This window comes from Schistocerca nitens, chromosome 11 (assembly GCF_023898315.1).
Source record: "Schistocerca nitens isolate TAMUIC-IGC-003100 chromosome 11, iqSchNite1.1, whole genome shotgun sequence".
NCBI classification, from domain to species: domain Eukaryota; kingdom Metazoa; phylum Arthropoda; class Insecta; order Orthoptera; family Acrididae; genus Schistocerca; species Schistocerca nitens.
In genome coordinates, this window is record NC_064624.1 from 180734766 (window position 1) to 180759348 (window position 24583).

At 45.1% G+C, this 24583-nt stretch overlaps 1 protein-coding gene across 1 annotated transcript in view; it reads left to right on the top strand.

Annotated features, from left to right (window-relative positions):
- LOC126212758 (serine/arginine repetitive matrix protein 2-like) overlaps window positions 1–24583 on the top strand; it is a 629880-nt gene that overhangs the window by 280890 nt on the left and 324407 nt on the right. Inside the window, exon 2 of the mRNA XM_049940165.1 lies at window positions 19988–22779. Within this exon, the coding sequence (XP_049796122.1) occupies window positions 20022–22779 (2758 nt within the window). The 5' untranslated portion in view covers window positions 19988–20021. The remainder of the gene's footprint in view (window positions 1–19987; window positions 22780–24583) is intronic.

Below are 24583 nucleotides of genomic sequence, written 5' to 3' on the forward strand. Positions count from 1 at the left end.
CTTGTTGTCCGCCATTTTGAAATTTGATGAAAATATGACGACAATGTAATACCACTTTTGAGCGCCACGTCAAAGATCTTTGTCAAAGAAATTTGACAAATTTTTGATCATACGCTACTCGCCATTAAAATTCCTACACCACGAAGATGACGTACTACAGACGGGAAATTTAACCGACAGGAAGAAGATGCTGTGATATGCAAATGATTAGCTTTTCAGAACATTCACACAAGGTTGGCGCCGGTGGCGACACGTACAACGTGCTGACACGAGGAAAGTTTCCAACCGATTTCTCATACACAAACATCAGTTGACCGGCGTTGCCTGGTGAAACGTTGTTGTGATCCCTCGTGTAAGGAGGAGGAATGCGTACCATCACGTTTCCGACTTTGATAAAGGTCGGATTGTAGCCTATCGCGATTGCGGTTTATCGTATCGCGACATTGCTGCTCGCGTTGGTCAACATCCAATGACTGTTAGCAGAATATGGAATCGGTGGGTTCAGGAGGGTAATACGGAACGCCTTGCTCAATCCCAACGGCCTCGTATCACTAGCAGTCGAGATTACAGGCATGTTATCCGCACGGCTGTAACGGATCGTGCAGCCACGTCTCGATCCCTGAGTCGACAGATGGGGACGTTTGCAAGACAACCACCATATGCACGAACAGTTCGAGGACGTTTGCAGCAGCACGGACTATCAGCTCGGAGACCGTGGCTGCGATTGCCCTTGACGCTGCATCACAGACAGATGCGCCTGCGATGGTGTACTCGACGACGAACCTGGGTGCACGAATGGCAAAACGTCATTTTTTCGGATGACTCCAGGTTCTGTTTACAGCATCGTGATGGTCGCATCCGTGTTTGGCGACATCGCGGTGAACGCACATTGGAAACGTGTATTCGTCATCGCCATACTGGCGTATCACCCGGCGTGATGGTGTGGGGTGTCATTGGTTACACGTCTCGGTCACCTCTTGTTCGCATTGACGGCACTTTGAGCAGTGGACGTTACATTTCATATCTGTTACGACCCGTGGCTCTACCCTTCATTCTATCCCTGCGAAACCCTACATTTCGGCAGGATAATGCACGACCACATGTTGCAGGTCCTGTACGGGCCGTTCTGGATACAGAAGATGTTGGACTGCTGCCCTGGCCAGCACATTCTCCAGATCTCTCACCAACTGAAAACGTCTGGTGAATGGTGGCCGAGCAACTGGTTCCTCACAATACACCTGTCACTACTCTCGATGAACTGTGGTATCGTGTTGAAGCTGCATGGGCAGCTGTACCTGTACACGCTATCCGATCTCTGTTTGACTTAATGCCCAGGCGTATCAAGGCCGTTATTACGGCCAGAGGTGGTTGTTCTGGGTACTGATTTCTCAGGATCTATGCACCGAAATTGCGTGAAAATGTAATCACATGTCAGTTCTGGTATAATATATCTGTCCAATGATACCCATTTATCATGTGTATTTCTTATTGGTGTAGCAATTTTAATGGCCAATAGTGTAGTTCTTTGCCAAAGAAATATAGTAGTGTAATACAGGCCTTAGCATCGTTTCGTCCGTCCGTCCGTGTGTGTGTGTGTGTGTGTGTGTGTGTGTGTGTGTGTGTGTGTGTTGGTTTTGGTGTAGTTTTCAAAAATGATGAAACAGGTAATAAAAGGGCTAGACCGAGAATTTCGGATACGAACACATGATGAAAGACAGCCGGACAAGGAACTGGATGCGTACTGACCAAACGTTGTGTCAGTTTGGGAACGGCGAACAGTTCGGGCGTGGCGTTGAACGGTCTGGTTTGAGGGAACCACCTCAGACGCCTCAACTGTCAACAGTCGGATAATTTTAATCACACTGCAGCATCCATGTTTGCAAACAGAGCAGCGAAAATCGTTTGCCGGAATTTGGTTTCCGTGTGCCGCGAGCTGCGCTGAGCGGAACGGAGCGGCACGATGTGGACGCTGGGTGCCGTGTATCTGGACAAGGGTGTCTAAATTTTTAAAAAGAAAACAGCGGAGATACTTGTATTCTTGATAAAAAAATAAGGAAGATGAAGAACACAGCCAAATTTCACTAAATATCAAAGCTGTGTTTGTAAAAGATAATTAAAATTGTTGTTGTTGTTGTTGCGGTCTTCAGTCCTGAGACTGGTTTGATGCAGCTCTCCATGCTACTCTATCCTGTGCAAGCTTCTTCATCTCCCAGTACCTACTGCAGCCTGCATCCTTCTGAATCTGCTTAGTGTCTCAGAATATGTCCTACCAACCGATCCCTTCTTCTAGCCAAGTTGTGCCACAAACTCTTCCCCAATTCTATTCAATACCTCCTCATTAGTTATGTGATCTACCCATCTAATCTTCAGCATTCTTTTGTAGCACCATATTTGGAAAGCTTCTATTCTCTTCTTGTCCAAACTATTTATCATCCACGTTTCACTTCCATACATGGCTACACTCGACGCAAATATTTTCAGAAACGACTTCATGACGCTTAAATCTATACTCGATCATACTCTCTCTACTTCGACCATCATCAGTTATTTTGCTCCCCAAATAGCAAAACTCCTTTACTACTTTAAGTGTCTCATTTCCTAATCTAATTCCCTCAGCATCACCCGACTTAATTCGACTACATTCCATTATCCTCGTTTTGCTTTATTTGATGGCTATTTAATTACACATCTCAAGTACTTACAAATATTCCATAACTGATATTTAGCAAATTCGAAGAATTCACTGCACGAATACGAAAAAATTCATACCAACTTCCTGCTATACTAATAACATAGCCTACCAGCTCACACAAGCTTCCAAAATTCACATATTTGATTTCAAAGTTGTTGAAACTTGTTTCCATTTCTGGCTCACATTACCGTTTAAAGAGATAGCACATTTAATTGCATCATTTTAACTACAAACTTCCTCATATAATTCATTGACATTATCTAACTGGACACATTCCACAATTTCATGCATGTCAGTGAATCTTATTTCCCTTTTTAGACGTAGTGGAAATAAACAAACTACCATCTCATCTACATCTACCTGATTGCTCTGCTATTCACAATAAAGTGCCTGGCAGAGGGTTCAATGAACCACCTTCAAGCTGTATCTCTACCGTTCTACTATCGGAAGGCGCGCGGGAAAAACGAGCACTTAATTTTTTCTGTGCGAGCCCTGATTTTTCTTAGTTTATCGTGATGATCATTTCTCCCTATGTAGATGGGTGCCAACAGAATGTTTTCGCAATCGTAAGAGAAAACTGATGATTGAAATTTCATGAGAAGATCCCGTCGCAACGCAAATCGCCTGTGTTTTAATGATTGCCACTCCAATTCACGTATCTTGTCTGTGGCACTGTCTCCCCTATTTCGCGATAATACAAAACGAGCTGCCCTTCTTTGTACTTTTCCGATGTCATCCGTCAGTCCCACCTGATGCGGATCCCACACCGCACAGCAATACTCCAGAATAGGGCGGACAAGCGTGGTGTAAGCAGTCTCTTTAGTAGACCTGTTGCCTTCTAAGTGTTCTGTCAATGAATCGCAGTCTTTGGTTTGCTGCACCCACAACATTATCTATTTGATCGTTCCAGTTTAGGTTATTTGTAATTGTAATCCCTAAGTATTTAGCTGAATTTACGGCCTTCAGGTTTGTGTGACTTACCGCGTAATCGAAATTTAGCTGATATCTTTTAGTACTCGTGTGAATAACTTCACACTTTTCCTTATTCAGAGTCAATTGCCACTTTTCGCACCGTACAGATATCTTATCTAAATCATTTTGCAATTCGGTTTGCTCGTCTGATGACGGTACATGGCAGCATCATCTGCAAAGAATCTAAGACGGCTGCTCAGATTGTCTCCTAAGTCGTTAATATAGATCAGGAACAATGGAGGGCCTATAACACTTCCTTGGGGAACGCCGGATATCACTTCTGTTTTACTCGATGACTTTCCGTCTATTACTACGAACTGTGACCTTTCTGGCAGGAAATCGCGAATCCAGTCGCACAACTGAGGCGATACTTCGTAGACACGTAGTTTGGTGAGAAGACGCTTGTGAGGAACGGTGTCGAAAGCCTTCTGGAAATCTAAAAATATGGAATCAATTTGACATCCCCTGTCTTTAGGACTCATTACGTCACGACTATAAAGAGCTAGTTGTGTTTCACACGTGCTGACTATGTTTCAGTAAATCGTTTTCTTCGAGGTACTTCATAATGTTCGAATACAGCATATGTTCCAAAACCCTACTGCAAAACGACATTAGTGATATGGGCCTGTAATTCAGCGGATTACTCCTATTTCTCTTTTTGGGTGTTGATAGGTCATTTAAAACTTCCAACAAAATCGTTCACACATCTTGGCGCCAATATGTTCGTTATGATAAGTTCACCTTCAGTTCGCCCTCAAGACATTTCCTTTGTCACATGAGATTCACTGAACACGCTTTTTGAGAGTTTGATCGCACAGTCCATGCTCGTATAGCTTAGATTGTGTTGTACTGTGTGGTAGACTAATGAAAGCTCATTAGGAATGGTTTTCACGTCGTTGTTTGTTAGGTCTTTGCTAGGGTTAGGAGAGCTGAAGAAAGCAGTTAGTCTTGGATGAAGTAATGACGTCACTGGCTTTGCTTTTGTGACCCACAATCAAATACAAGAAGTTAGGAAATTGCCAATTACTAATTACTACGTCCTGAGCAGTAAGATATATTCTTTTAGATTACATAGTAATAATTTATTACCTGTAGTGCGATACTAAAACTCACGTTTACATGTGAGCGCTTTGTTTTATAAGCATTTTACCGTGCTGGTCCAATCCACGAATGAAAAGCTTCCATTTCGTAGGATATGTGCACATACACTTTTTTTTTTTTTTTGTGGCGTTATAGCTTTGTCCTCGCTGCCCATCCTATAACCGCGAACAAAGATTCGCAGTAAGCAGTGGCACAGAAACGAAGTCACATCTAATTGCCAGGCGTCTGTTGACCATTTGTAAGATAATCCATACACAGTGTGTCGATATAGAGTGTGATTCACGAAGATATGCAAATATTTTAATATGTTATTCTACAAGTAAAACTAAATGAAAAAGTTCATATAAACATAGGTCCGCAAATGTTTAGTTACGGAGCTATGGGTAATAAAAGATTTTGCCTGAAATTTAGCAACTTGGCTAACCATCGCAAATCTGTACGAGTTTAAAGTACGAGGTGCATTCAAGTTCTAGGGCCTCCGATTTTTTTTCTAATCAACTACTCACCCGAAATCGATGAAACTGGCGTTACTTCTCGACCTAATCGCCCTGCAGACGTACACATTTTTGACAACGCTGACGCCACGATTCCATGGCAGCGGCGAAGGCTTCTTTAGGAGTCTGTTTTGACCACTGGAAAATCGCTGAGGCAATAGCAGCACGGCTGGTGAATGTACGGCCACGGAGAGTGTCTTTCATTGTTGGAAAAAGCCAAAAGTCACTAGGAGCCAGGTCAGGCGAGTAGGGAGCATGAGGAATCACTTCAAAGTTGTTATCACGAAGAAACTGTTGCGTAACGTTAGCTCGATGTGCGGGTGCATTGTCTCGGTGAAACAGCACACGCGCACCCCTTCCCGGACGTTTTTGTTGCAGTGCAGGAAGGAATTTGTTCTTCAAAACATTTTCGTAGGATCCACCTGTTACCGTAGTGCCCTTTGGAACGCAATGGGTAAGGATTACCCACTCGCTGTCCCAGAACGTGGACACCATCATTTTTTCAGCACTGACGGTTACCCGAAATTTTTTTGGTGGCGGTGAATCTGTGTGCTTCCGTTGAGCTGACTGGCGCTTTGTTTCTGGATTGAAAAATGGCATCCACGTCTCATCCATTGTCACAACCGACGAAAAGAAAGTCCCATTCGTGCTGTCGTTGCGCGTCAACATTGCTGGGCAACGTGCCACACGGGCAGCCATGTGGTCGTCCGTCAGCATTCGTGGCACCCACCTGGATGACACTTTTCGCATTTTCAGGTCGTCATGCAGGATTGTGTGCACAGAACCCACATAAATGCCAACTCTGGAGGCGATCTGTTCACCAGTCATTCAGCGATCCCCCAAAACAATTCTCTCCACTTTCTCGATCGTGTCGTTAGACCGGCTCGTGCGAGCCCGAGGTTGTTTCGGTTTGTTGTCACACGATGTTCTGCCTTCATTAAACTGTCGCACCCACAAACGCACTTTCGACACATCCGTAACTCCGTCACCACATGTCCCCTTCAACTGTCGATGAATTTCAATTGGTTTCACACCACGAAAATTCAGAAAACGAATGATTGCACGCTGTTCGAGTAAGGAAAACGTCGCCATTTTAAGTATTTAAAACAGTTCTCATTCTCGCCGCTGGCGGTAAAATTCCATCTGCCGTACGGTGCTACCATCTCTGGGACGTATTGACAATGAACGCGGCCTCATTTTAAAACAATGCGCATGTTTCTATCTCTTTCCAATCCGGAGAAAAAAAATCGGAGGCCTTAGAACTTGAATGCACCTCGTAAAGCACGATTTCCATTTACTTTGTTGTTACTGGTGTGGTGAGTCTAATAAAACGTGTCCCAGACGTGCATCTGTGGTAGTTTTCCAGAACATCGAGAGAAGCAAAGAAGTAATATCGTAAAAATTTTTAATGTGTTACGTACTTTGGCCCAATTTGTTCTTTTAGGTTCCAGACAATTGCACAAAGTTTTCAACAGAAGTTGTAGAGAATTTAACTTCGGAAAAATGATGGTACTAACGTTAACTGAAACTGTACTATTGTGTCAGATAATCTGCTTTTATTAATACTATAGCACACGTGAATTCATGTTAAACCAGAAAAAACAAAGCTCAGTGTTAAGGAAGTTGTAAGTGTGCATACAATTTTACAATACAATCACAATAAATGTTCAGAAATATCTCCACAGAGTTCAATGCATTTAACTGCACGTGTACAAACAGATTTTGTTGCTCGTTTCAGTTTCACAGGTTTGTTCTTAAATTCGTCTGTAGCATTCATAATGCGAGCAAGTAATGCCTCACGTTTATGACTTGGTCCTGTTATTATGTTCTTTCACTGAACAAAACAGAAAACTAACTCGACCGAAACAACTCACTAAGGGTTGCCAACAATCTTTCTTCCTTCTTTTGTCATTTGTTGAGCAGCTATGTCTGCTTCACGTACACAAAGCTCATCCAGTTTCCGCAGTCCTTTAGCTGTGTTCTGTCCAAATCTTACTCTTAACTTCTCCAGAACCTTACGTCTCTCATATTTCGAACAATTAAAAGTTATTACAGCATCAGACACTGCTAACCTCATAGTCATAAGGCCAACAAATACATTTTTAGGCACACGGCACCACACAGCATTATTGAAGGACTCATTCACATGCTGGGTATTCCCATGTAAACACTTAGTACCTCAGGACTTGCCAAATCTCTGTAAACAGGTTTGATTGCCTCCACTACTGCCAAAGGAATGCAATGTATATATGTAAATTCATTCAGGGTGCTAGATAATTCAGCTTGCCTGTATTCTTAATGCAAAGTAAACAAATTAACTTGCGTAATAATCTTTGCTTCTCTGGATGTTCTGGAAAACTACTGCAGATACACCTCTGGGATATGGTTTATTAGACTCACCAGACTAGTAACAATAAAATACACTACTGGCCATTAAACTTGCTACAACAAGAAGAAATGCAGATGATAAACGGGTATTCATTGGATAAATACATTATACTAGAACTGACCTATGATTACATTTTCACGCAGTTTGGGTGCATAGATTCTGAGAATTCAGTACCCAGAACAACTACCTCTGACCGTAATAACGGCCTTGATACGCCTGGGCATTGAGTTAAACAGAGCTCGGATGGCGTGTACAGGTACAGCAGCCCATGCAGCATCAACACGATACCACAGTGCATCAAGAGTAGTGACTGGCGTATTGTGAGGAACCAGTTGCTCGGCCACCATTGAGCAGACGTTTTCAGTTGGTGAGAGATCTGGAGAATGTGCTGGCCAGGGCAGCAGTCGAACATTTTCTGTAACCAGAAAGGCCCGTACAGGATCTGCAACATGCGGTCGTGCATTATCCTGCTGAAATGTAGGGTTTCGCAGGGATCGAATGAAGGGTAGAGCCACGGGTCGTAACACATCTGAAATGTAGCGTCCACTGCTCAAAGTGCCGTCAATGCGAACAAGAGGTGACCGAGACGTGTAACCAATGGCACCCCATATCATCACGCCGGGTGATACCCCAGTATGGCGATGACGAATGCACGCTTCCAATGTGCGTTCACCGCGATTTCGCCAAACACGGATGCGACCATCACGATACTGTAAACAGAACCTGGATTCATCCGAAAAAATGACGTTTTGCCATTCGTGCACCCAGGTTCGTCGTCGAGTACACCATCGCAAACGCTCTTGTCTGTGATGCAGCGTCAAAGGTAACCGCAGCCACGGTCTCCGAGCTGATAGTCGGTGCTGCTGCAAACGTCGTCGAACTGTTCGTGCAAATGGTTGTTGTCTTGCAAACGTCCCCATCTGTTGACTCAGGGATCGAGACGTGGCTGCACGATCCGTTACAGCCGTGCGGATAACATGCCTGTCATCTCGACTGCTAGTGATACGAGGCCGTTGGGATCCAGTACGGCGTTCCGTATTACCCTCCTGAACCCACCGATTCCATATTCTGCTAACAGTCATTGGATCTCGAACAATGTGAGCAGTAATGTCGCGGTACGATAAACCGCAATCGCGATAGGCTACAATTCGACCTTTATCAAAGTCGGAAACGTGATGGTACGCATTTCTCCTCCTTACACGAGGCATCACAACAACGTTTCACCAGGCAACGCCGGTCAACTGTTGTTTGTGTATGAGAAATCGGTTGGAAACTTTCCTCATGTCAGCACGTTGTAGGTGTCGCCACCGGCGCCAACCTTGTGTGAATGCTCTGAAAAGCTAATCATTTTCATATCACAGCATCTTCTCCCTGTCGGTTAAAATTCGCGTCTGTAGCACGTCATCTTCGTGGTGTAGCAATCTTAATGGCCAGTAGTGTACAGTTTAAGGCACACCGCCCACACAACATTATTGAAAGACTCATTCACATTGTGGGTCTTCCCATGAAAACAGGTAGTAGCTCAGGATTTGCCAAATCGTTGTCAATAGGTTTGACTGCCTCCACTACTGCCAAAGGAAGACAGTGTTTATGTGTAAATTCATGCAGGGTGCCAGAAAATTGAGCTTGCCTATAGTCTTAATGCAAAGTAAACAAATTTACTTGTATAATAATCTTTGCTTCTCTGTATGTTCTGGAAAACTACTGCAGATACACGTCTGGGATATTGTTTATTAGATTCACCAGACTAGTAACAACAAAATAAATGGAAATCTTGCTTTGCTTTAACCTCGTACAGTTTTCCGATGGCTTCATATTTGCGAAGTTGCTAAATTTCAGGCAAAATGTTTTACTAGCCGTAACTCGGTAACTAAACATTTGAGGACTTCAGTTTATATCAACTTTTGTCTTTACTTTGTAATGTTATGTGCTTCTCACTGTTTTTTTTTCTTTAACTAATTTGTGCCTGATTTTATTCTGAGAAGCTCAGTTCAAAAATGGTTCAAATGGCTCTGAGCACTATGGGACTTAACATTTGAGGTCATCAGTCCCCTAGAGCTTAGAACTACTTAAACCTAACTAACCTAAGGACATCACACACATCCATGCCCGAGGCAGGATTCGAACCTGCGACCGTAGCGGTGGCGCGGTTCCAGACTGAAGCGCGTAGAACCGCTCGGCGACAACGGCCCGTGAAGCTCAGTAATGAATGTAAATACCATAAATGTAAATGTGATTCAAAAAGTACTCGAAGTGAAGTGCTGCTGAACAGGGAGAAACACTTAAGCGCGCAATCTCCGCAATGATAGAGAATCTTTGAGTATGGAGTCTAAAAAAAAGACGATTTTATTAATAAAAAGACTGTTAATCTGTATCTTGTGGGCGTGTTGCTAGGCCGTCGCTCAGAACCTATTGTTACATTTAATGAAAATTGATGTTTTAGTGATAAAACCGAGTGAAGTATGTGCAAGAGTTGCCAAACATTTATGTATACAAATTTTCTGGAAGTTAAGAATAGAAATATCTTGTTTTTGGAAAAGGAGGTTGTGGTGCGCTTACTGTAAGACCTTCGGTACACACACCATCAGATTATTTGACTTGTCGCTCTAACGAAGTAGGCGACTGTCAGCAATATGTCTCGTGGTCTTATCGTGGCATGTTTATCTTCTACCATTAGGTCAGACGATAGAAAACCCACTTGCACGCTTAGAGTAGCAGATTGACGGTGACCAACTTTAAACAGAACTTGATTAATTTTCACACACATTTATTAAAATAATGTTGTTGTTGTTGTTGTTTTCAGTCCTGAGACTGGTTTGATGCAGCTCTCCATGCTACTCTATCCTGTGCAAGCTTCTGCAGCTCCCAGTACCTACTGCAGCCTACATCCTTCTGAATATGCTTACTGTATTCATCTCTTGGTCTCCCTCTACGATTTCTACCCTCCACGCTGCCCTCCAATGCTAAATTTGTGATTCCTTGATGCCTCAGAACATGTCCTACCAACCGATCCCTTCTTCTAGTCAAGTTGTGCCACAAACTTCTCTTCTCCCCAATCCTATTCAATACCTCCTCATTAGTTACGTGATCTACCCATCTAATCTTCAGCATTCTTCTGTAGCACCACATTTCGAAAGCTTCTATTCTCTTCTTGTCCAAATTATTTATTTCCACGTTTCACTTCCATGCATGGCTACACTCCATACAAATACTTTCAGAAACGACTTCCTGACACTTAAATCTATACTCGATGTTAACAAATTTCTCTTTTTCAGAAACGATTTCCTTGCCATTGCCAGTCTACATTTTATATCCTCTCTACTTCGACCATCATCAGTTATTTTACTCCCTAAATAGCAAAACTCCTTTACTACTTTAAGTGTCTCATTTCCTAATCCCTTAGCATCACCCGACTTAATTCGACTACATTACATTATCCTCGTTTTGTTTTTGTTGATGTTCATCTTATACCCTCCTTTCAAGACACTGTCCATTCCGTTCAACTGCTCTTCCAAGTCCTTTGCTGTCTCTGACAGAATTACAATGTCATCGGCGAACCTCAAAGTTTTTACTTCTTCTCCATGAATTTTAATACCTACTCCGAATTTTTCTTTTGTTTCCTTTACTGCTTGCTCAATATACAGATTGAATAACATCGGGGAGAAGCTACAACCCTGTCTCACTCCATTCCCAACCACTGCTTCTCTTTCATGCCCCTCGACTCTTATAACTGCCATCTGGTTTCTGTACAAATTGTAAATAGCCTTTCGCTCCCTGTATTTTACCCCTGCCACCTTCAGAATTTGAAAGAGAGTATTCCAGTTAACATTGTCAGAAGCTTTCTCCAAGTCTACAAATGCTAGAAACGTAGGTTTGCCTTTTCTTAATCTTTCTTCTAAGATAAGTCGTAAGGTTAGTATTGACTCACGTGTTCCAACATTTCTACGGAATCCAAACTGATCTTCCCCGAGGTCCGCTTCTACCAGTTTTTCCATTCGTCTGTAAAGAATTCGTGTTAGTATTTTGCAGCTGTGACTTATTAAACTGATAGTTCGGTAATTTTCACATCTGTCAACACCTGCTTTCTTTGGGATTGGAATTATTATATTCTTCTTGAAGTCTGAGGGTATTTCGCCTCTACCAGATGGTAGAGTTTTGTCATGACTGCCTCTCCCAAGGCCATCAGTAGTTCTAATGGAATGTTGTCTAGTCCGGGGGCCTTGTTTCGACTCAGGTCTTTCAGTGCTCTGTCAAACTCTTCACGCAGTATCATATCTCCCATTTCGTCTTCATCTACATCCTCTTCCATTTCCATAATATTGTCCTCAAGTACATCGCCCTTGTATAAAGCCTCTATATACTCCTTCCACCTTTCTGCCTTCCCTTCTTTGCTTAGAACTGGGTTACCATCTGAGCTCTTGATATTCATACAAGTGGTTCTCTTCTCTCCAAAGGTCTCTTTAATTTTCCTGTAGGCAGTATCTATCTTACCCCTAGTGAGACAAGCCTCTACATCCTTACATTTGTCCTCTAGCCATCCCTGCTTAGCCATTTTGCACTTTCTGTCGATCTCATTTTTGAGACGTTTGTATTCCTATTTGCCTGCTTCATTTACTGCATTTTTATATTTTCTCCTTTCATCAATTCAATATTTCTTCTGTTAACCAAGGATTTCTATTAGCCCTCGTCTTTTTACCTACTTGATCGTCTGCTGCCTTCACTACTTCATCCCTCAGAGCTACCCATTCTTCTTCTACTGTATTTCTTTCCCCCATTCCTGTCAATTGTTCCCTTATGCTCTCCCTGAAACTCTGTACAACCTCTGGTTCTTTCAGTTTATCCAGGTCCCATCTCCTTAAATTCCCACCTTTTTGCAGTTTCTTCAGTTTCAATCTGCAGTTCATAACCAATAGATTGTGGTCAGAATCCACATCTGCCCATGGAAATGTCTTACAATTTAAAACCTGGTTCCTAAATCTCTGTCTTACCATTATATAATCTATCTGATACCTTTTAGTATCTCCAGGATTCTTCCAGGTATACAACCTTCTTTTATGATTCTTGAACCAAGTGTTAGCTATGATTAAGTTATGCTCTGTGCAAAATTCTACAAGGCGGCTTCCTCTTTCATTTCTTAGCCCCAATCCATATTCACCTACTACGTTTCCTTCTCTCCCTTTTCCTACTGACGAATTCCAGTCACCCATGACTATTAAATTTTCGTCTCCCTTCACTACCTGAATAATTTCTTTTATCTCGTCATACATTTCATCTATTTCTTCATCATCTGCAGAGCTAGTTGGCATATAAACTTGTACTACTGTAGTAGGCATGGGCTTTGTGTCTATCTTGGCCACAATAATGCGTTCACTATGCTGTTTGTAGTAGCTAACCCGCACTGCTATTGTTTTATTCATTATTAAACCTACTCCTGCATTACCCCTATTTGATTTTGTATTTATAACCCTGTAATCACCTGACCAAAAATCTTGTTCCTCCTGCCACCGAACTTCACTAATTCCCACTATATCTAACTTTAACCTATCCATTTCCCTTTTTAAATTTTCTAACCTACCTGCCCGATTAAGGGATCTGACATTCCACGCTCCGATCCGTAGAATGCCAGTTTTCTTTCTCCTGATAACGACGTCCTCTTGAGTAGTCCCCGCCCGGAGATCCGAATGGGGGACTATTTTACCTTCGGGATACTTTACCCAAAAGGACGCCATCATCATTTAACCATACAGTAAAGCTGCATGTCCTCGGGAAAAAAATACGGCTGTAGTTTCCCCTTGCTTTCAGCCGTTCGCAGTACCAGCACAGCGAGGCCGTTTTGGTTAATGTTACAAGGCCAGATCAGTCAATCATCCAGACTGTTGCCCCTGCAACTACTGAAAAGGCTGCTGCCCCTCTTCAGGACCCACACGTTTGTCTGGCCTCTCAACAGATACCCCTCCGTTGTGGTTGCACCTTTGGTACGGCCAACTGTATCGCTGAGGCACGCAAGCCTCCCCACCAACGGCAAGGTCCATGGTTCATGGGGGGGATTAAAATAATAACAATCATAAACCTTACTTAACTTGATTCTGGATGCTATTTACAATTGACAATCTGAAGTTCCTTTGGTCTTGGTACATTAATCTTATTCTCACATATCTCTGATACTTGACAAAGTGTCTGTACATTTCTCTTCATGGCTATGTACAGGAATATGACCGAGCGAGGTGGCGCAGTGGTTAGCACACTGGACTCGCATTCGGGAGGACGACGGTTCAATCCCGCGTCCGGCCATCCTGAATTAGGTTTTCCGTGATTTCCCTAAATCGCTCCAGGCAAATGCCGGGATGGTTCCTCTGAAAGGGCACGGCCGGCTTCCTTCCCTAATCCGATGAGACCGATGACCTCGCTGTTTGGTCTCTTTCCCCAAAACCAACCAACCAACCAACAGGAATATGATAATCTTATTAGGCGCAGACTGAAACTTGACTACAGACTGGTGCAGACTGGCTAATCGGAGGTCTGTACACTCGTTATAATACCTCGAGCGTTCAGGTATCACTGCGCGAGTGTGATCCGCGAGGAGAAAAGGTTCTACGTTAGCAGCAATCTCATTGGCTGCGTTACATATTAATACGCGGATCGGCGGAAGCAGAATTTGGTCTGTCTCTAAGGCAGCGCCATCTCGTAGTGCGGAGACGGACGAGCGCTGCGCCTGCGCTGTTGTGCTTAGCAGGGCGCGCTCTAGTGGGAAAGTTGTGTACGCTCTGACTACGCGGAACTATGTACACAACAAAGGTGAACCTCATTGTCGTCCCCGTCTATCAGTCGACAGAATTGTAAGTGTACAAAGTTCACTAAAATTCAGGAAAAGAAATGCATTCTCCACAGTTTTCATTCAATAAGTAACAACTTCTCATAATTTGCAGTAATTGGATTATGTTCTTGTACAATAGTATGGTGCTGAACTCCACTGACCAGTTTTGATGCAGCAGGACGTCTAGTTTGAAGGAAGTGTGTGTGCCAAGCAACCTCTTTTTTCTTACGAAGAGCAGATTGCTGTTTGATCTTATTTACTTACAAGAGCTTTCCCTTAGGTATGGAAAGCTACGAAAACTTGGGCTCAAAGCTATCCGCAATAAGGCCAAGTAACTAACAGACTCGTATTTTAAAACTTAAAGAACAATAACTTCGCCGGCCGGTGTGGCCGAGCGGTTCTAGGCGCTTCAGTCTTGAGCCGCGCGACCGCTACGGTCGCAGGTTCGAATCCTGCCTCGGGCATGGATGTGTTTGATGTCCTTAGGTTAGTTAGGTTTAAGTAGTTCCCAGTTCTAGGGGACTCATGACCTCACATGTTAAGTCCCATAGTGCTCAGAGCCATTTGAACCATTTTGAACAATAACTTCCTCCAAATTGCAATACGTCAATAACTGGTGCAGAAGATCATTCAAGGAGGCAGTAACCAAACTACCAGTTATTACTTAAAGTAAAAATCTCAATCAAAAATCAATCTCTATCTCTCTCTCGAAACACATATATAAATATTGATATTATTATCTTGAAAAAAGTCATTTTACTAGTTTTATAGTCGTTTTGTCGCCACTTCCCCCCAATGATTTTAGAAATTCTGATTGATTTTTTTCTATCCCTTCTCCCTCGTTTGGTCTTAATCCCTCCGAAGCTCTCTTAAATTCTGATTCTATGTTATTCTACAACATGTTAAAATACTTGCATATCTTCGTGAATCTCCGTGTATAATCAGGTTTTTTTGTTATTGTTTTAGGGCGCAAAACTGCTATGGTCATTAGCGCCCCGGTCTATGACTTAGGAAAACGTAAAAAAAGAAACTGGAAACCAGCAGCAATGGGAGCGAAACTCAAAAACGTAGGGAAACTAAAAACAGAAGGAAAGCTTAAAAAACCACTATGGAAGGGGGGTTGTTTGCCACCAAAAAGAGATTCAAATGACTGACGTCATCTCACTGGCACTAATAAACTCCAGAACGCGATCGGCTGAGCGCATCTCATCTGCTGAAATGGAAGATATATCAGGCGACAGCTGTAGACGGGCGGGTAATGGAGTAAAATAGGGGCACTCGAGTAAAAGGTGTTGTCTCTGCTGTCCAATGTTGTATTCTGACCTTGCACGCATAATTTAAATGCTTGAAACATATTCGTACGTAAGTAATAAAGTCAGAAACTGCAGAAAAACGCTTGATGGGCCTGAAAATACGGGAGCCTGGAGATTCTGAAGAAATGTGTTCAAATACGGGAGATCCCGGGAAATACGGGCGAGGTGGTCACCCTAATCTGGACGGCGCAGTCGAGCTCTCGCAGCTGCAGACACGCAGAGCGGCCCGGCTTGTGCGCGCGACCCCAGTGAACTGCCGAAGATTGGCTGGCAATGGGGCACCGCCGTGTTGACGTCTCAGGCCCGACCCGCCGCTGGGAAATAGGGCACCTTCCTCCTGCCTCTGATGACGTAGCACAGCCGGCCGGATAGCCACGTGCAACCAGCTCTGCCTCAAACACAGCCCCACGCTCTGTTCTTTCAAGAATCGAACTCCTGCGTACGAGGGGTGACTGGAAACTAAAGCTAGGTATACAGGGTGAGTCACCTAACGTTACCGCTGGATATATTTCGTAAACCACATCAAATACTGACGAATCGATTCCACCGACCGAACGTGAGGAGAGGGGCTAGTGTAATTGGTTAATACAAACCATAAAAAAATGCACGGAAGGATGTTTTTTAACACAAACCTACGTTTTTTTAAATGGAACCACGTTACTTTTGTTAGCACATCTGAACATATAAACAAATACGTAATCAGTGCCGTTTGTTGCATTGTAAAATCTTAATTACGTCCGGAGATATTGTAACCTAAAGATGACGCTTGTGTACCACTCCTCCGCTGTTCGATCGTGTGTATCGGAGAGCACCGAATTACGTAGGGATGCAAAGGGAACGGTGGTGGACCATAGGTACAGAAGAGACTGGAACAGCACATTACGTCCACATGCTAACGCCTTTTTATTGGTCTTTTTCACTGACGCACATGCACATTACCATGAGGGGTGAGGTACACGTACACACGTGGTTTCCGTTTTCAATTACGGAGTGGAATAGAGTGTGTGGCCAACATTTGCTGCACACAATTGCAATCTCTGGCGTAATGAATGTCGTACACGCCGCAGTACATCTGGTGTAATGTCGCCGCAGGCTGCCACAATACGTTGTTTCATATCCTCTGCGGTTGTAGGCACATCACGGTACACATTCTCCTTTAACGTACCCCACAGAAAGAAGTCCAGAGGTGTAAGATCAGGAGAACGGGCTGACCAATTTATGCGTCCTCCACGTCCTATAAAACGCCCGTCCATTAATATATATTAAGAACAGCAGAGGACCCAAGACCGAACCTTGCGGTACCCCACTCCGCACACGTGAGAATTTTCCACGGCCGGACAGCTCGAGTGTAATTTAAAAAAGCAAGGGAAAATTTGTGGTAAGGTCCTATGGGACCAAACTGATGAGGTCATCGGTCCCTAGGCTTACACACTACATAATCTAACTTAAACTAAGGACAACACACACACACACACACACACACACACACACACACACACACACACACACACACACACACACACACCTATGCCCGAGAGTGGACTCGAACCTTCGACGGCGGTAGCCGCGCGAACCATGGCAAGGCACCACAGACCGCGCGGCTATCCGGCGCGGCAAAAGCAAGGGGTAAGGCCGGTATTACAGTATCAAACTCCTTTGTCCAATATCTTTGTCAAAGAAATTTGATGCTTAATAGGGAACTTTGTGAAATGCCGTCGGTTCAAATGGCTCTGAGCACGATGGGACTTAACATCTATGGTCATCAGTCCCCTAGAACTTAGAACTACTTAAACCTAACTAACCTAAGGGCATAACACACACCCATGCCCGAGGCAGGATTCGAACCTGCGACCGTAGCGGTCGCGCGGTTCCAGACTGTAGCGCCTAGAACCGTTCGGCCATACCGGCCGGCTGTCGTCAAATATTTTTAAAAGTCCCCTTTGGAAAATTATAAATGAATTACTGTGCTGATAAACCCCTTACGTTATTTGATTTTCAAACAGCTGAGCAGAACTGAACGTACTCAGACATTTCAGTCTTTACTTATTCTGATCAACACTAAACTGTCACACAATATTTTTGGTTTAGCGCAACGCAATCTGGCTTTCTATGATCCCTACAAAAGATTGGCCCTGACTAACAATAATCTATACCTTTCATGAATCACTTACCTCACAAAAATCTTCGTTACTCGAACTACTGCAATACAGCGAGCGCCAATACTGCCAGCTAAATAAAAGATTCTAACTACTGAAGGCACTAAGTACTTACAGGCATAGTTAGCAAATGAAAGATTTTGGTAGAGAACAAAGAATGTATTTACCTTAATAGTGTTCAAAAGTCATAATATATATTATCAGTTCATGACCTCCAGTCTTACAAATTTACTGTCTCTGATGGACACACGTCTAGATCATTCGCTCTCAAAACTCTGCCATCTCTCTCCCCACATCCACCACTGCTGGCGGCTCACCTCCAACTGCGCAACGCTACGCGCTGTTCACACCCAGCTGCCCAACAATACAATAGCGAATATTCCAACAATGCCAACCAGCCACAGACTGCACACAGCACAGTCAGTGATTTTCATACAGAGATTTACGTGGCGTTACCAGCCTCGTGACGTGGGTGGGTAGGCAGAGTGGGGACTCGCCCGCTCGCTCTTCAGTTTACCGACAGACTACATGTTTGTTGGGTCTAGTGTGTGTGATAGATGAAACTAGATGACTTGTTCGATATGCACTACTGGCCATTAAAATTGCTACACCAAGAAGAAATACAGATGATAAAAGGGTATTCATTGGACAAATACTAGAAATGACATGTGATTACGTTTTCACGCAGTTTGGGTGCATAGATCCTGAGAAATCAGTACCCAGAACAACCTCCTCTGGCCGTAATAACGGCCTCGATACGCCTGGGCATTGAGTCAAACAGAGCTTGGATGTCGTGTACAGGTACAGCTGCCCATGCAGCTTCAACACGATACCACAGTTCATCAAGAGTAGTGACTGGCGTGTTGTGACGTGCCAGTTGCTCGGCCAGCATTGACCAGACGTTTTCAGTTGGTGAGAGATCTGGAGAATGTGCTGGCCAGGGCAGCAGTCGGACATTTTCTGTATCCAGAAAGGCCCGTACAGGACCTGCAACATGCGGTCGTTCAGTATCCTGCTGAAATATACGGTTTCGCAGAGATCGAATGAAGGGTAGAGCCACGGGTAGTAACACATCTGAAATGTAACGTCCACTGCTCAAAGTGCCGTCAATGCGAACAAGAGGTGACCGAGACGTGTAACCGATGGCACCCCCATACCATCACGCCGGGTGATACGGCATTATGGCGATGACGAATACACACTTCCAATGTGCGTTCACCACGATGTCGCCAAACACGGATGGGACCATCGTGATGCTGTAAACAGAACCTGGATTCATCCAAAAAAAAATGACGTTCTGCCATTCGTGCACCCAGGTTCGTCGTCGAGTACATCACCGCAGGCGCTCCTGTCTGTGATGCAACGTCAAGGGCAACCGCAGCCGTGGTCTCCGAGCTGATAGTCCGTGCTGCTGCAAACGTCGTCGAACTGTTCGTGCAGATGGTTGTTGTCTTGCAAACATCCCCATCTGTTGACTCAGGGATCGAGATGTGGCTGCACGATCCGTTACAGCCGTGCGGATAAGATGCCTGTCATCTCGACTGCTAGCGATACGAGGCCGTTGGGATCCGGCACGGCGTTCCGTATTACCCTCCTGAACCCACCGATTCCATATTCTGCTAACAGTCATTGGATGTTGACCAACGCGAGCAGCAATGATGCGATACGATAAACCGTAATCGCGTTAGGTTACAATGCGACCTTTATCAAAGTCGTAAACGTGATGGTACGCATTTCTCCTCCTTACACGAAGCATCACAACAACGTTTCACCAGGCAACGCCGGTGAACTGCTGTTTGTGTATGAGAAATCGGTTGGAAACTTTCCTCTTGTCAGCACGTTGTAGGCGTCGCCACCGGCGCCAACCTCGTGTGAATGCTCTGAATAGCTAATCATTTGCATATCACAGCATCTTCTTCCTGTCGGTTAAATTTCGCGTATCTAGCACGTCATCTTCGTAGTGTAGTAATTTTAATAGCCAGTAGTGTATGTAGCAGTATAGAGGCGTAGTGTGTGTGAAATAATGTTGAAGTAACGTTGCTTTCGTTGTTTCCAGGCGCGGATAACGCACCGAGAACCTGGAGCGACGCATGGACGGCGCCGGCAGGGATAGCGGAGGGGCAGCGCCACTGACGCACACGTCGACGTCGCCTCCAGCTGCGACAGAGCATCCCGGACCGTCGACTGACGTCACACGCCACGACGAACCTACCGAGAAGGCAGCCAGCGCCGACGACGTTTCGACCCCCGAGTCGGGGAACTGTGACGAACCAGAGAAAAACCCAACAGCACGTAAAGGCGGGGTCGGTGCAGACGCTCGAGGCGTTTCGCTGGCAGACGGCGGTCATCCTCAGGCACAAGTTACAGACGGCGGTGTGTCTACAGTCCCGCCGTTCGGCTACTACCTCCGCAGGAAGACTGCGTTCGTCAACGTCGAGAGGATCAAAAGATTCCTCGCCAGCTCTTTGGAGTCGGAGGAGGAGGAGGGGGAAAGTGTCGGTGTTGGTGCTTCGTCCGAGCAAAACAAAGGTGCAAATTCAGACGGTGGTGCTCGTGAAGAGGTTGGTGCTGCCAGAGTGAGTTTTAGTGGTGATCAGGAATCACAAGCCAGTTCCCAAAGTGGGTTATCGACACAAGACCCAACTGACAAAAATTCTGGCACATTTGGAGAGAACAGAAATTTGGCAGGTTGTATAGGTACTGATACTGAATCGTACAAAAATTCTGGATCAGTTAATGGTCGTGATTCCCAGCTTATTGAAAGTGGGACTCAGAGTGAAAAACTCGTAGGTGAACCGATAAGAGTAGTCGTCACTGAACGGAGCTTCCAAGAAACTTCGTGTGTAGAGAAGGAGGCTAGCCGTGAAAAGGTTGATGCAATTGGGAGCTGCAACAGTCCCGAAGAACGTCAATCTCGCATTGGGGACTCTGCTGAAACTACATCTCCTGTCAGTGCTACAGCTGAGAGAGGAGAAGAACTGAAATCTAGAAACAGCAGTACAGCTAGTATTGGAAGTGAAAAGGAGCCAGTGTTCCCACCTGCTGGACAAGAAGATACATCCAAAGGAGGTCAGGTGCAGCAGCAGCAAGCCCATAGAGGGTCTATCTCGTCGCCAGAAAACAGTCCAGAATCATCCACACCTGCTACTGGCGCTCTGGTTTCAGCCTTGAAGAATGGCAAGAAGAAGCTGGTGAAGAGGGTGTCATTTGCTGATGAAGGATCAGACAGGAAATCCCTGGTCGAAGAGTTTGAACTCAGGGAGGAAGAACCAGTGAAGCAGCAAGGAAAGAGAGAAAAGCCCTCGCCTCCACCACGGACTGTACCGGCTCCTGCACAGCATAGCGAGAAGCCGAGCCCGGAAACTGCTGCCGGTCGGCCACAGCGTCTGGTGCTCCAGAAGACTGAAGGGGGAGTTGCTAGGCTGGTGAGAGTAACTTGGCTCGACAGTTCCAGCCAAGGAGAGGCGAAGAAGAGGGAGGAAGAACCGGAGCTCCAGGCGTCCAACCCACAAGAGAGATTAGTGTCCGAAGAGGCTCGAGGTCCATCCTGGCTCGAAGACAATCAGCAGACGGGGACAAAGCTTCCAACGTCTCCGGCGAGGATCTTTGTATTTCCAAATCAGCACACTTCGAGTCATCCCCAGGACCCTGGCCCTTCGGGAGGTATCTGGAGGCGAGACAGCACTCCCACCAGCGACGACGTCTTCTTGTCGCCAACCGAGGAGGCTGCATTTGCCTCCAGTGGCAGGCCGTTCAGTAGCTTTGTCAGTTCTGCCCTCACTGACAGGCCAGCAGAACCTGAGCCAGTGGATGTCTTGTCTGCGGGAGACAGCGTAGTGTCCATTTCTGACTTGAGCAGGGCCAGCGACTCTGGAGAAAGCCTCGACACGGGTAGTGCTTCTGGGTACCCCTCCAGCAGCGATAGTGCTTTTGTTGATCTCGCGCCAGCAGAAGATCCAGAGGACGACGAAGGAGAAGAGGATAGTGAGGCTGATGATCAGTGGCAACAAGACAGCAGTTCTGGGAGCAGTGACGACGAATTTGATGAAAGCAGTGGGTGCCCCGAGGAGCCAGTGACACAGGTTGATCCGAATTGTCGGGTTCCAGCAGTAAGTGGAGACCCCAAACCTGATGTACTACCGGAAAGAGAATTTTGGAGTGAAGCAAGTGTTGTCGAAGACAGATCTCTGAGGCAGGATAGTGTGGTTGGATCTGAGCAGAGATACTGTCTCGTGGAGAATGGTGGCTTGACTAGTGGAGATTTGGCTACTGGTGCTACTCCCTTGTCAGTTAAGGAAGTACTTCTCTCAGGAGTAGTCAAGAGCGATACTGGAGCAGCTGTCTCTTACCTCACTGAAGTAGAACAGGTTGGTTATAGTGGCTTCCCTGTAGACGGGAAGGCAGTTGACTGTGTTTCGAGTCACGAGAGGTGCATCACACTAAACTACGTGAACTTGGAGGCGGAGAAAGGTCGCGAAGTGAGTGTCAGGGACCAGGGTTTTGGTGGAGGAAAGGCCAGCTTAGAGAGGCACGACAGTTCGCAGCTCCCGCCCACACCACCACCCAGCCCAGTAGAGGGCGAGGAGTGGGAGGGCGACCCTCCGAGGGCAGGCCCTTCGAGGGCGTACCCTCTGCAGGAGGAGCAGGCGGTTCTAGATACGCAGTGCCTTAGAGAGGCGTCCACAACGGGGTCCAAAGGCTCCAAAGAACAGTCTGCCGGAATCTTGCCATTACCGGAGGAAGGAGGGGAGGACGGAGGGAGAGAGAAGAGGACCGTGGAACCAGACACTGAGAGGGATGAAAACTGTGCGAAGCAGCGACCACAAGAGGGACAGCTCAAGAAGCAAGGTAAGGCGACAAACTATGTCTCTGTAGTAGATATGTCGTTACGATATAAAATTTGAAAGTTCGTGGCAGATCTAAACTACACAGCTACTAAAATTATTGCATTTTAATTAAGCCCCCATGCAATTGTTATTTAAGCATATTATACCGTATTCTAACCAATAACTCACATCTTGCTTCGTTTTAATACGCAATATGGTGTTTCCAAATTTATGGAGGGTACTGTATGTTGGCAAGAGAAAGGTAAAAGAAGGTGACAGAGGAAGACAAAGAGCAACCTGAAGGAGGATGGACTGTGTATGTGAGAACTTTCATAAGGAACATCTATATCTACATCCATACTCCGCAAGCCACCTGACGGTGTGTGGCGGAGGTTACCTTGAGTACCTCTATCGGTTCTCCATTCTATTCCAGTCTCGTATTGTTCGTGGAAACAAAGATTGTCGGTATGCCTCTGGGTGGACTCTAATCTCTCTGATTTTATCCTCAGGGTCTCTTCGCGAGACATACGTAGGAGGGAGCAATATACTGCTGGACTCCTCGGTGAAGGTATGTTCTCGAAACTTCAAGAAAAGCCCGTACCGAGCTACTGAGCGTTTCTCCTGCAGAGTCTTCCACTGGAGTTTATCTATCATCTCCGTAACGCTTTCGCGATTACTAAATGATCCTGTAACGAAGCGTGCTGCTCTCCGTTAGATCTTCTCTATCTCTTCTATCAACCCTAACTGGTACGGATCCCACACTGCTGAGCAGTAATCAAGCAGTGGGCGAACGAGCGTACTGTAACCTACTTCCTTTGTTTTCGGATTGCATTTTCTTAGGATTCTTCCAATGAATCTCAGTTTGGCATCTGCTTTATATGATCTGCTTTATATGATCATTCCATTTTAAATCACTCCTAATGCGTACTCCCAGATAATTTATGGAATTAACTGCTTCCAGTTGCTGACCTGCTATTTTGTAGCTAAATGATAAGGGATCTATCTTTCTATGTATTCGCAACACATTACACTTGTCTACATTGAGATTCAATTGCCATTCCCTGCACCATGCGTCAATTCGCTGCAGATTCTCCTGCATTTCAGTACAATTTTCCATTGTTACAACCTGTCGATATACCACAGCATCATCTGCAAAAAGCCTCAGTGAACTTCCGATGTCATCCACAAGGTCATTTATGTATATTGTGAATAGCAACGATCCTACGACACTCCTCTGCTGCACACCTAAAATCACTCTTACTTCTCTCCATTGAGAATGACATGCTGCGTTCTGTTATCTAGGAACTCTTCAATCCAATCACACAATAGATCTGATAGTTCATATGCTCTTACTTTGTTCATAAAAGGACTGTGGGGAACTGTATCAAACATCTTGCGGAAGTCAAGAAACACGGCATCTACCTGTGAACCCGTGTCTATGGCCCTCTGAGTCTCGTGGACGAATAGCGCGAGCTGGGTTTCACACCATCGTCTTTTTCTAAACCCGTGCTGATTCCTACAGAGTAGATTTCTAGTCTCCAGAAAAGTCATTATACTCGAACATAATACGTGTTCCAAAATTCTACAACTGATCGACGTTATAGATATAGGTCTATAGTTCTGCACATCTGTTCGACGTCCCTTCTTGAAAACGGGGATGACCTGTGTCCTTTTCCAATCCTTTGGAACGCTACGCTCTTCTAGAGACCTACGGTACACCGCTGCAAGAAGGGGGGGGGGGCAAGTTCCTTTGCGTACTCTGTGTAAAATGGGACGTATCCCATCAGGTCCAGCGGCCTTTCCTCTTTTGAGCGAATTTAATTGTT